Here is a 12,476-nt window from a genome sequence, read left to right as displayed (position 1 = left end):
GATTTATATTCTAATGTTTATATTTGATAAGAAATAATCGTGTTTTTGCTTTAAAAAATCGTATTATAAATTTTCAGGTTGTATAATGCCAGTCAACCTGTTGATAATATTCTCTGTGACGAGACAGGAGTAAAATCCCCATTTTCCATTAGAAAATGTGGTTTTGATAGGTGTCCTGAGTGGACAGTGCATGAGTGGAGCTCTTGTGAAAACTCAAAATGTTTCAAGTGGCATAAAGGTAAGAAATTTCATTATCAAGAATCATTTATTAATAGCATTATATTACCATATTTTGCTATAGAGTTATTAATTTTATCGTTTTTTGAAATGCCATTCCAATTCACGTATGACTTTTCCCAGGAACTGTGATATCCAGGGTTTAAATCTGGTGTACTGCAAACTGCTGCAAGAGTGTGAGAGTATACCATGAGTATCATAAACTCATAGACTAACCAAACCTAGCCCAACCTAACCTGTAGAACTCTCGAACTTAACACTTAAGTCTATTACTCATCTTTAGGCCAGGTTGAGTTAGGTGACGGCATTTGACGGAAATCTTACAGCATTCAGCAGCACACCAAATGTGAACTCTGAAACTCCGAGGGCCGAGGCTTAGAGCCTTAAGTGACTTGAAAAACGGTATATCGAAAAACTATGAAATAAATATCGCGGCGAGTCGATGAGTGTTTGAACTGAAACTGCTGTCATTGTCTTTGACCCTCGTTCATCTGGCCTCTTACCTTTATCTGCCGGTGGAAAATAGCTCTCTATTCTAAATTATCAAAGCATTTCATGTGATATTGAATACCAGTTCCCATTCTTGGGCCTCGAAAATGGGCCCTTTATAGAGTACCACTTTGATTGAAAAGTTTAGAGTACTTCTTTTTAAGATCAAAACATTACTGCACAGGATGGAAACTATTTTTCTGTGATCCCAGAACAATTAATTTCCAGACACACACATATGTGATCTGACTAAGAAGGGGAGCTTATTTCATACAATTCTATTATTAGAATTCGGAAACTATTAATAATTCTTTGGTTTTCTCTCAATAGCACTACAGAGACGAATTGTATCATGTGAAATATCAAGCAACATAACTTTGGATCCGGTTATATGCGATGCAGATAATAAACCAAGTGATGAACAGGAATGCGTTAACAAGAAATGCGTTGGAAAATGGAAAATAGGACGCTGGTCTGATGTAAGTGATCAGTTGACATATATATCCAGTTGATAGTGAATTAACGTACTTGTTACGCTTGTAGAGTTCTTAAGAATTTGTAGACAAAACCTTGTAAAAACTAAAAACAAAAATAAAAATAACTATATGAAGATACAACTGAAATAAAATTTCAATAAACCGAAGAAAACCGCAATGAGTAACAGAATTATAAGCAATGGTAATTGGTAATAATTAGTATATAAAGACATAGCAAAATTAAACCAGTATATAGCATGTCCGAAGTAGTTTACAGAGTAGAAGGCACTTTCCAGTAAATATGCCCTCAAATTATGCGAGAAAACATGATATCGGTTTAATTTCAATTTGCAGGTGGTTGTGTATTTTTTTCTATTATAAAATATTGAGCCCTTAACTAATTCAGAATGTAGAGTGGGTAGGTGAAGGGTGTGCTCCGCATTCCTAAGTGGATAGCCGTGCAACGATATTATGAAATTGGAGAAGTGTGCTTACAAATAGGCAAGCGGATTCAAAGATGAATAATAAAGGAAGGGTCAGAATTTTTAATCTTTTAAAGAAGTCCCTGCAATGAGCACTGCTGTTTAGTCCGAATGAATATCTAATAGCTCTTTTGTAGCTTAGGTTCGCTCCAATTGAGTGGCACCACACGTATCCCACTAGGAAGGACATATCGGAGATGCGAGTCAATCAGGGGATAATAAACTTGTAAGGAGGTGGATGAGTTCAGTTCTCTGGGAACTGATTCTAGTGATTAGGTCACTAGATATAATGCCGTGAGATCAGGGTTGCTTCAACAGAAACTAGTATCGTCTGAAGATAAACATATTTTACCACTTTGTCTATAAAAACGGAGGCATCGTTGTACAACCCTTAAAAGCTGACTTCTGTTGAAAAGGTATGACTCAAGCCATGCGAGAATTGTTCCCCTAAAACCGTCATACTAAAATTTGTTAATTAAAATATCAATCAACACGATCGAAAGCCTTAGAAAGATCACAAAAAGTTGTTGCAGTTAAGTGATAATTGTTTAGGCTGGAAAAGACTTTATTTATGAGGGAGAAAATAGCATGATTTGTGCATTTGTTACTTGAAAATTTAAATTGGTGAGTATTTTACATTTACAGAAATGATAAAAGCCTCTTTCCGACCAATCTTTCTATAACCTTGGACAACGTGGGAAGGAGTGCAATTAGGTGATGATTCGATGCTTGATTTTTATCTTCTCCTTTATACAGAGGTATAATTCCAGTCGTCCTAAGGCAATTGGGAAAAGTTCCATTTTGAAATGAAACGTCAATTAAAATGATAAGGTGATTTAATGTGCAATCGGGTACACTCGAAAACACTTTTTATGTGAGTCCATCAATTCCGATGAGTATTTATTTTTGATGTAATCAATTGTACTGCGAAGCTTCGCTGAAACTACGGGCATAAAGAAGAAACCATATTTCTTTAGAAACATCACGAAAATTGGCATTTCTCCTATCATAATAAATATACTTGACAGATTTATTGTCTTATGAATAATCTTTCTATGTTGTTTCATGTAATTTTTGAAAAAGAAACTATCCTATAATTTCTTTAGGTGAGATAAAGATCTTGGATCTCGCGGCATTAGGTTTAGTTGCTTTAGAGGTGAGTTGGTAGTGTCTATTTTGGTACCAGGCGGCCACATACTCATATCCTTGAGCTGCTTCAAGTGAATTTTCTTCTGTACTTTTGAAATCGGAGTTCTTATTTTTACATGTACGAGGATGTATTGACATCCAGTTAGCCTAGACCAGTTCCATGCATAAACAAAATATTGCGTTACCATAGCAACGAGCAATAAATTATTAGAAGTGTAAGTGTAAAGCTTGACACATCAAAAACGTGAACCAGAGTTACGCAATAAATTGAAAGGAAAAAGATGTCCACCGAATTTGTTAGAATTGAAAAATTCGAGCCATCATCAAGTACCTGTATTTAAAAGGGTTAAGAGGTAAGTAGATTCACGAAGATAAGCTTAATACCCTTGTTGATCAATGTCCTTCGTATGTGACCGTGGAAAATTGGACTGCAAGCTTCAAAAAAGGTAAATTTTCCATTGAACATGATGACTGATCGAGAAAACCAGTTTCTGTGTTAGTTCCCGAAAAATCTCGATGCAGTTCATGAAATAATTTTATCAGACCGTCGAATTGGACTCAAACGGATATCTGAAGCAGTGAATATTTCATACGAACGCGTTCATCATATAGTTCACGTCAATTTGAACATAATAAGAAAAATTGCTGCAAAATGGATTCCCAATCAATAATTCAACTTCATTGGAATGTTCTGAATAATGTGAATCTTTATCTTATGTGAGTTATAAGAAAAATCTGATATTTCTATTCACAAAAAATAATATTAACTTAATTATCTTGCCAAGATCTTGGATATTATACAACATTCAACTTACATCATTACATTGTCTCTTCTCCAAAATCTTCTTAATTCACATCTTCAGAGATTATAGAATTGTTTCATGAAGAAGCGAATTTTATACAATCAGAATTATAGGTACATATCCTCAGTTTCACGTAATATTGAGAGGTGCTCAACTCATTCCACTACCAAAATGGTTTGTCTGGAAATATGTATAAGCTTCTATCATTTTCACTTTTCAGTGTGCTGCTACCTGTGAAAGCAAAGGTTTGAAGTATCGAATTATCCAATGTGTTTGGTATGGTACGAAAAAATCAGCGGGAGATGCATGTAAAGGTTTACCACGACCACAAATTATCAAGCCATGTGTTGGAATTCCATGCTCAACTGCGGGTAATTGATAATGAAATTATTCTCAGACTTCTTTCCATATGCTTTTGTTTATAAATCGTCTCAATTTAATAACAATAAAAATGCGTACATATATAAAAATAATTGAGAAAGTTGGGAATTAATTGAATTGATTAATTAAAAATGGTGGTTGAAATTGTATAATACAAATTGTATTCTCATAAAACATAAACAAGTTTCAAAATGACATTGGGCATAAGACCGCTTGCCACCAGACGAATTTAACAAACTTTTTTTTTATTCATGACGGTGCTCCTGCCCAAAATTCAGTCGTCGTAAATACATTTTTAGAAGAGCAATTTGAAGACAGGTGGTTAGCAATTAATGGTCCTTTTCGGTGATCCCCTCGTTCTCCTGATACGACGCCTTCAGATTTTTTCATATGAGGTCACATAAAATAAGAGGTTCACTCACAAGCCTCAACAACTAGAGAAAATTGTGAGCTAATAATTCGAAATTCCTTCAATTCCCTTTCTGAGATGATGATAAGCCGTGAGTCGAATGAAGGCGTACTGAGAAGGGTTGAAAAATGCATCGAAGTTGAGGGAACAATTTTGAACATTTACTTCAAAATATCGGACTATTTTCCTTTGACTTTCAAGTTATGAAACACCAAAGTAGACTAACTTTAATATACTTTCAAATACTTATTACAACTCCTCTGAAGATCATGATGTATGTCGATATCAACATCCCCAATGGCTCGCAATTGCAAGGAGAGGGTGTAACTACTGACTAGCTTCGACGCTATCACGTCTTATCAGTGTGGTTCAACACCCCTCGTTCGAGCTTGAGACCCGAACTGAAGACCACGTCCAAGAGCATTGCATTTGGTACATATAATTAAATTCTTTCATTTTAGACATCAATGCCACACTATAATAAAATAACTAATTTACTACATCATATTTGTTCACGAACTATTATCTTTATTCTCAACAGGAGTAGCATTTTTGGTATTAGAAAAAATCAATTTCAATCATCTAGGTATTTAGAAAAGTATATTGACAGCTAGGGAGCATGTTTATTGGCCCAACATTAATTTAAAAGAAAAAGTAAAAAATTGTCTCACTTGCTTAACTTTTTAGAATGCTAACCAAAAAGAGAGTCTAAATATAAAACAATAAACTAAAATGAATGCCTTGAATGTTGCTTGAAAACAAATACTACATTTCAAATCCATACTTTAAAGACATGGGAGACCAGGTAATAGTCCGCAGTTTACTAACAAGTGGTTTCAGCAATTTTTAAAAGATTGGACATATAACACATGAAACGAGTTCGCCCAGGTATCTGTAATATAACGGGTTCATTGATAGGCATCTGCATATAGTGAAAAATATATTAAAAAAACTCTAAAAGATAATAAGGATATGTAATTATCATTATTAGAATTGCGCAGTGCCCCTATCAGCGGCGTTGCCCTGTCTTCAACAGAGCTTTTATTTGTGAATCCGGTGTAATGTTGAGAGTAGATCCCAATTGACCTAGATCGGAGATTCTTCAGGAAATTTGATATAGAACGATTTCCAAAATGAGAATTCTATAAAATACTGAATACTTATTTGACGTATGATAGTCGGAATGCAGAATTGAAAATTTCTCATGAAACCTTCATTGTTAATGAAAAGGGAGATGATAGTATGGACTGCCCGACAGAGGTACGGATCGAATACGAAAATGTGTTGGTGGCTAGAGAACAAACAGAGGTGCGATAGTTAATTTTAGCATGAAGTTATTTTTTAGTTTTGTAATCTTTTGTATCATGTTATTCCTAGTTTTGTATTCTTTCGTATTTGACTATAATCATTGGAATAAGAGACAAGTTATAATTGTTACGAATGTCTTATATATACGTTATACAGTTAGGTATTTCCAAGTTATGTCGTCTGTCATGACTAGGTGGAACGGAAGTCAATTTGTACAAAAAAACACTCAAAAAACATTTTATTCATTCAAATAGTAAAAAAGTTTTTGGAATTCATACAAATACAATTCTTATGGACCAATTTTCCAAACTTGCATATAAATAAATCTCTTAATATTTCATATACGAATTTTTATATTTCAAGGGATGAATTTGATATAATTTTTGTTTAGCACTTTTTAAATTGATACGCTCATCAGGAATATCTCATCCTCAAATATATTGAAAATACTTTTTTTATTTTCCAGTACCAACTTGTCAAGATCATTCTTTGTTCTGCTCCAACGTCAGGATGATGAATATGTGTAAAGTAATGAGATACCAACAGCAATGCTGCCAAACTTGCAAGTTGTAAAAAGGATTACAAAGTTCTAATTAACCAGCAGTATTATCGACCGTGTGTATTATAAGATAGACTGATACTTCAATTGATTTAATTTATTCCGTAACAATATGATGAGAAATAAAAAGCAATCTAATTATAAGGATGGAAAACGAAGGATATTTTGATAACTGGTCACTGAAAAATGATGTAACGACTAAGTTATGAATTCAATAAATTTGCTTATTGAAGTGAAATGATTATGATTCCGCATTACATCTATTGCAAAATCAAAACTATCGACTAAATTTTTTTACCTGTTACCTCTTCCCTTTTTAGTCCTAATGTTTTCCTTGAAAAATCGTCTCTCGATTCTAAATCTCTTTTGATAGAAAACTAGATTTAAAAATCTAAATAGTTTATTCTTAGTTGTTATATTTCAAAAACATGTTGCAAACATCAATTAACTCAATCGCATTTGCATTGATTTTATCAAATAGAACCAACTCTCAATTTTATTCAAATTGCTTGGGTCTTTTTGATCATTGATAGCTTGTTCGTGTATGTGAACCATTTCTAGAAATTTTCTTAATTTTATATTGGGCCCTCAATAATTATAGTTTAATATTTATCAATGTTTCATGATTTGTTATGTAGTTTCATATTTTGTATCGTATTAATGAAATTTACTGTTTCTCTAAATCGTAGAAGCAACAATATTACCAATTTTACATGTAAATTTTTTATCTCCGTTGTTATTTAATGTAAAAGAGTCATTTTTTTTTTTTTTCGGGTATAACCAGAAAAATAGCCCGGTTTTAATGTGGATTATAGTTCTCCCATTGAAATTTACAAAGCTTGTATTCTCCAATGCGCACCAAAATTCAAGGAACCGTAACCAAGGCGACTTCACCTTTCGCACCGCTAGAGAAAGGGAAGCGCTTACAACAATAAAAGTTTGGTACCAAGTCGAAAAGGGAAGTCGTTCCGCTGTCCTCTTCCAGGCAAGAAGCCAACCAAGGAATAGCGTTTTAAGTAGAAATATTTTTCTAGGTACCAACCGGAATCTACGCAGGTCCAGCGGTTGATAGAAGAGAAATACCAGTAGCCGTCTTAGTATTCGAAAGAGAAAAGGATCTTCTCGAAGAACCGTCAGTCCGTTCACCACGCAATCAACAGGGAAGACAATAGCTGGGAGTAGAGTAAGTGTCCGAAAATATCCATAAAAGGGTCTTTGCGCCAATCCGTCGGAACTTAAGTGAGAAATAATTTACTGAATTGTGAAAGGTAGGTCAGTAATATTGTTTGCATCAACCGTAAAGAACGCACCGGACCAATCAGATTAAAATCTGCAGTTGGTTCAGTGGCATTTTGCCACATTGCAAGTTTTTCAGCATGGAGGAATATTGCTAGGATTGAAGTTTATAACACCTTTGTAAAATTCTTCTTTGTTACTGGTGTTTGCAAAAAATTTCAAGATTAATTCAAATCTTGCACTATCAACATTATCAACTATATCATACATTTCGTTAGTAAATCTTTGGATAAGATATATTTTCTCTTCGTCATTGATATCTTTCGGATCCGTCAAATGATCAAACGTATTTTGGATATTCTTCTTTTTCTAATTATCTTGCAAGATGTGTACAACTTATATAATTAGTTTCTTCACCCAATTTATTTTTTATCCATATTTTTTTATTTTCGAATTTGTGAATATTTCCGAGACAAATGATTGACACGTCAGTATCTACAGAAATCATAAGTCTCAATTTGACCCTGACCTTTGATTTTGACATTATCGATATAAAAACAAATGATGTATATTAAGATATCAAAGATCATAAAAAGCATTTCGATACATCTAACTGTTTCAAGATAATATGTTAAAAATCACTTTCACCCTAGGTAAAATGGAAGAGGTATTCAGAATTTTTCGATACAAGTGTTCAGTTCAGTTCAAGTTTTGATAAATGTCATTCTTACAAAGTTATGAATAACAAAGTAATTGAAACTACTGAAGAATCATTATTATGTGAATTACGGGAGGAAACTGATTCTAAACTCATTTTCCACAGATTTTGTCCGATAGAAACTAGGATAGCACCTAGTGCTACATCAGAAGCGTCGACAATGAGATTAAATATTTTATTTAATTTGTAGTAGTTCGTTAGCCAATAAAGTTTTACAAGTCTCAAAACACGTCAAGTATTCGTTATTAAGTTCAATTTTGCATCCTTTTTCAAACATTTCGTAAAAGGTTTGGTTAGTCGTGCATAGCCCTTCATAAAACGTCTGTAGTATCCAAGCAGTCCCAAGAATCCTTTGAGTCGCTTGGGTGCTTTAGAAATTGGATAGTCAAGTATTGCTTGATTTTTTTCGGGGTTCGGCTTAACTCTGTCCGATTTAACTACGTGGCCTATATAAGCGACTTCTTTTCTTAAAAACTTAGATTCATCCAACTGATCTTCAAAGTTTGTTTCTCTGAGTCTCTGGGAAACCGTCTTTAGGCGTTCCAGATGTTCTTGTAAGGAGGTTGAAGATACAATAATATCGTCTATGTATAAGAGACACATCTCATTTTGTATACTTCTAAGTATTTTATCGGCGACACGTTGGAACGTTGCTGGCGCATTTTTCAATCGAAAAGGCATGCGCGGGAGCTCCTAGTGGCCATTATCAGTGTAAAATGCTGTTTTCTCGAAATTCTTTCTTTCCAAATTCATTTAATGGAAGCCATTAGCTGAGTCAATCGTAAAAAATTATTGACAATGCCCAGTTCATTATGTATTTCTGTAATATTTGTTATCGATCTTCTATAATCTTCTCATTTGATTTCGTATAATCGATGACCACTCTCCACTTTTGTTGATCATTGGCATCTAATTTTTTGCTAGCTACCCATATATGGAAAGACCAGGGTGAATTTGAAGGCTTTATAAAATTAAAATTTAGTATTTTTTGAATTTGATTAGCAACTTCTTGCTTATGTAAGGAAGAATACCGATAAGTTTTTAAATATACTGGTATTTCGTCTGTTGTACCTATTATGCTCAATTTTATTTGTAATATATATCGCTAGATTCAAGACTAAGTCTTAATATTTCTTCCTTTTCTTCTTTGTTCATGTGATCAGTTCTAGTTTTATCATGGACTAATGGTATATTGTCTGAGTCAATATTATTTAAATCAATGTTTTGTGATTCGTTTTTGTCAAAGCATTCTACTTGAAATGCTTCTGAAAAATCTAGTGATAAAAATCCATGCAGTAATGAAAAATTTAATATAATAATATATTCAAGAATGACACTGGTTTTTATCCTAACAACTACTAAAGTCCGTGATAATGTGATTATATTTTACTGGGAGTTACAAGAGGTCCTTCATGGAAATTTAGTTTTGCTTGTAATATCTTCAAAATATAAGAGGCATATTTTTTAAGTAAATACCGTTTTAGAATTAAAAAAGAAGTGCAAATATATCGCAATAATTTTATTTTTACATGTAAGCCTGTACCTTAATCTACTTTTCTACATAATTTCCGTGAATATTGAGCCTGACTTGTTAACCACTGTATCATAACTGTTTTGACTTCGTTATCCTCAAAAAGACGCTGACCGCCCAGGTGTTTCTTCAAGTGCAGGAACAAATCGTAGTCGCTGGGCGCCAGATCAGGGCTGTAGGGAGGATGATATAGAGTTTCCCATTGAAAAGATTTTAGGTGATAAGGCATTGTGATTTTCAATTTTTGCGTCTGATGGCGAAATAAAAAGTTGTTCTTCCCAAAATCGAATTAAATCGTTATTTTGTTTTTGATAAGAACTCGTAGTGTCTTGTTTAATTTTTTCCTATGACACAAAAAAGATCAGTGATAATAAACAATATATAAATTTCTTTAATTTATTATTCTTAGACCTTTTAATATATGAATGCATCTAAATGTTCTTGATTTTAGATCTCTTCTGTTCTAAAATTATATATAAATATATATATATATATATAAATTGGAAAGAAGTCTTAACCAGCAACCAGGCAAGGAAACACCAAAGTGGACTAACTTTAATATATTTTCCGAGCTTTCGGATACTTATGTATTCATCGTCTGAAATTATTGTCAAATACAATATAAGAAATATGTATGAATGTATTACAATAGTAAAATTTCACTTACAATAATTAATTAAGATTTCTGGTGATTTTTGATATTAAAGCTTGTAAAAATTTTAAACTCATAGAATTCAAAACTCAATATTCAAATTGACGTTGATAGAGATTTTTATTAATTGAAATATTGATTCTGGTCACTATAGGAATTTTCATTAATTTTTGATTGGTTACATTATGAACGACGTTGAATTTTTATAGGTTAGATGTTAGATAAAGATAAGTTTTAGTGAATGATGTTTAATATTGATTGGTAAATTTTTGTATAACATCACATTTCAATAGGTTAGGTCGTTTTGAATGTAGTTGAATATTCATTGGATAGAATATAAATGACAATAAATTTTATAGGTTAGGTCGTTATAAGTGAAGCTGAAATTTATAGGTTAGTTGGTTGTTAGTTTTTATGGAATTTATTTTTTCAAAATCTAAAAGATATGCATAAATTACACTGAGGTACTTAAATCAGTTTTCTTATTAATGCATTGATCATTTTGGGCAATATCTGTTGATTCTAAAAATAAACGTTTTTTGTAGTTTTTTTTTCGGTTGTCAAAACTTTGGCAGATTCATATTTCATATTGTGTCCTTCGTGATATACATGAGTCGCTAATGAAAATCTTATCAGGATATAATCTGCTATCACTCTTGAGAGAAGTTATCCTACTGATCAGTGACCTTTTCGACTGACCAATGTACTTTTTATCACAATTTAAACAAGGTATTTCATATACATACTGTGAGGCAATTTATTGATTGATGTTTTATATTTTACTTTAGTAAAAATAGATTGAATATTAAGTGTCTGACTGTATGCTATTTTAATATTGTTTTGTTTTAAAGATTGCAGAAAGTTTAGGAGTAACTGATTTTATATATGATAAAGGTGTATAAGTAGGTGGAAAAGAATTGTTTGAAATTTTAATAATTTATGGAGTAGAAATGTTAGAAATGAAGAGAGAGAGAGAGAGAGAGAAAGAGAAATGCTTTTTGTATTGTGAAAAAATTGTCACAGTTTGCAAACCAAAGCTTGTAAAAACTGAAAACAAACCTAAAAATATCTAAATAAAGAGACAAATAAAATGAAATTTCAATATACAGAGAAAACCACAATGTGTAACAAAATAATAGGTGTAATAGGTGATGATAGCAAAATTAAACCAGTATGTAGCATACCAGGAATCAGAGATTATTATCAGAATAAAAGTCGTTTACAGAGTAGAATGCTCTTTCCAGTAAATATGCCCTAAAATTATTCCAGGAATCCAGGAAAGATTATATTGATTCGATTTCAATTGGCAAGTGATTATGCATATTTTTGCCTTGTAAAATATTGTGCTCTCAACTAATTCTGAACGTGGAGTAGGTAGGTAAATGTCGTGAACCACGTTCTTAAGTGGATAGCCCTGCAACGAACTTTCTGAAATTGGATAACCGTCTTAAGGCATTGGTAAAAGTGCCATTTTGAAATGAAACATTGATTAAAGGGGTGAGGTAATGTAATGTGCCATCGGGCAGACTCGAAAACATTTTTAATATAAGTCCATCAGTTTTATTTTATATTTTACATTAATTTTACTGCGGAGCTCTGCTAAAACTAATTATTAAGGTTGTTGCGTGGAGTAGAGATTATGCTCGATGAGGAAGCCTTATTTCTGACATCATTCACAATGTATCATGTTTCTTTGAAACCCCATAAGAATTGTCCTGACTCTTATTAAATAAATATCTTTGGCAACTTTTATTGTCTTATGATAAATTTGACTGTACGAGTATAATGTCACGAAGAAGATACTATACGAGAATTCCTTAGGTGAGATAAAAATCGTAAGTTTTTTGCGGATATACGTAAACCTTTAATACACCCGGGTTTATTTTGTGACCTGAATTAAAAATAGTAAGTCAGTGGAGTCTGAATCATACGATAACACGACATATTAATGGTGCTGTTATATGCATGATCATACCAGAAGAATCGAAAATTGACTGAAGATATTCTTGACTAGCACACACACTGGAATAATCAATATTGAGATCG

The 12,476-nt window shown here is 32.6% G+C and overlaps 1 protein-coding gene across 7 annotated transcripts in view; it reads left to right on the top strand.

Annotated features, from left to right (window-relative positions):
- The window catches only part of LOC130902236 (protein madd-4), a 161,275-nt gene extending 154,744 nt beyond the window's left edge, over positions 1-6,531 (top strand). For 4 of the 7 annotated variants that reach the window (XM_057814196.1, XM_057814194.1, XM_057814197.1 and 1 more), the window contains 4 exons: positions 78-238; positions 1,057-1,205; positions 3,857-4,007; positions 6,201-6,531. In XM_057814196.1, coding sequence (XP_057670179.1) covers positions 78-238; positions 1,057-1,205; positions 3,857-4,007; positions 6,201-6,307 — 568 coding nt within the window. In that variant the 3' untranslated portion in view covers positions 6,308-6,531. Of the gene's footprint in view, positions 1-77; positions 239-1,056; positions 1,206-1,269; positions 3,509-3,856; positions 4,008-6,200 lie in introns of those variants that run through there. The other 3 variants (XM_057814198.1, XM_057814199.1, XM_057814200.1) reach the window with 3 other exon arrangements.
- Positions 6,532-12,476: the final 5,945 nt, after the last annotated feature.

Source organism: Diorhabda carinulata, chromosome X, assembly GCF_026250575.1.
Source record: "Diorhabda carinulata isolate Delta chromosome X, icDioCari1.1, whole genome shotgun sequence".
Taxonomy (NCBI): Eukaryota; Metazoa; Arthropoda; class Insecta; order Coleoptera; family Chrysomelidae; genus Diorhabda; species Diorhabda carinulata.
Note: the sequence above shows the minus strand (reverse complement) of the source record. Positions and strands in the feature narration are given on the sequence as shown.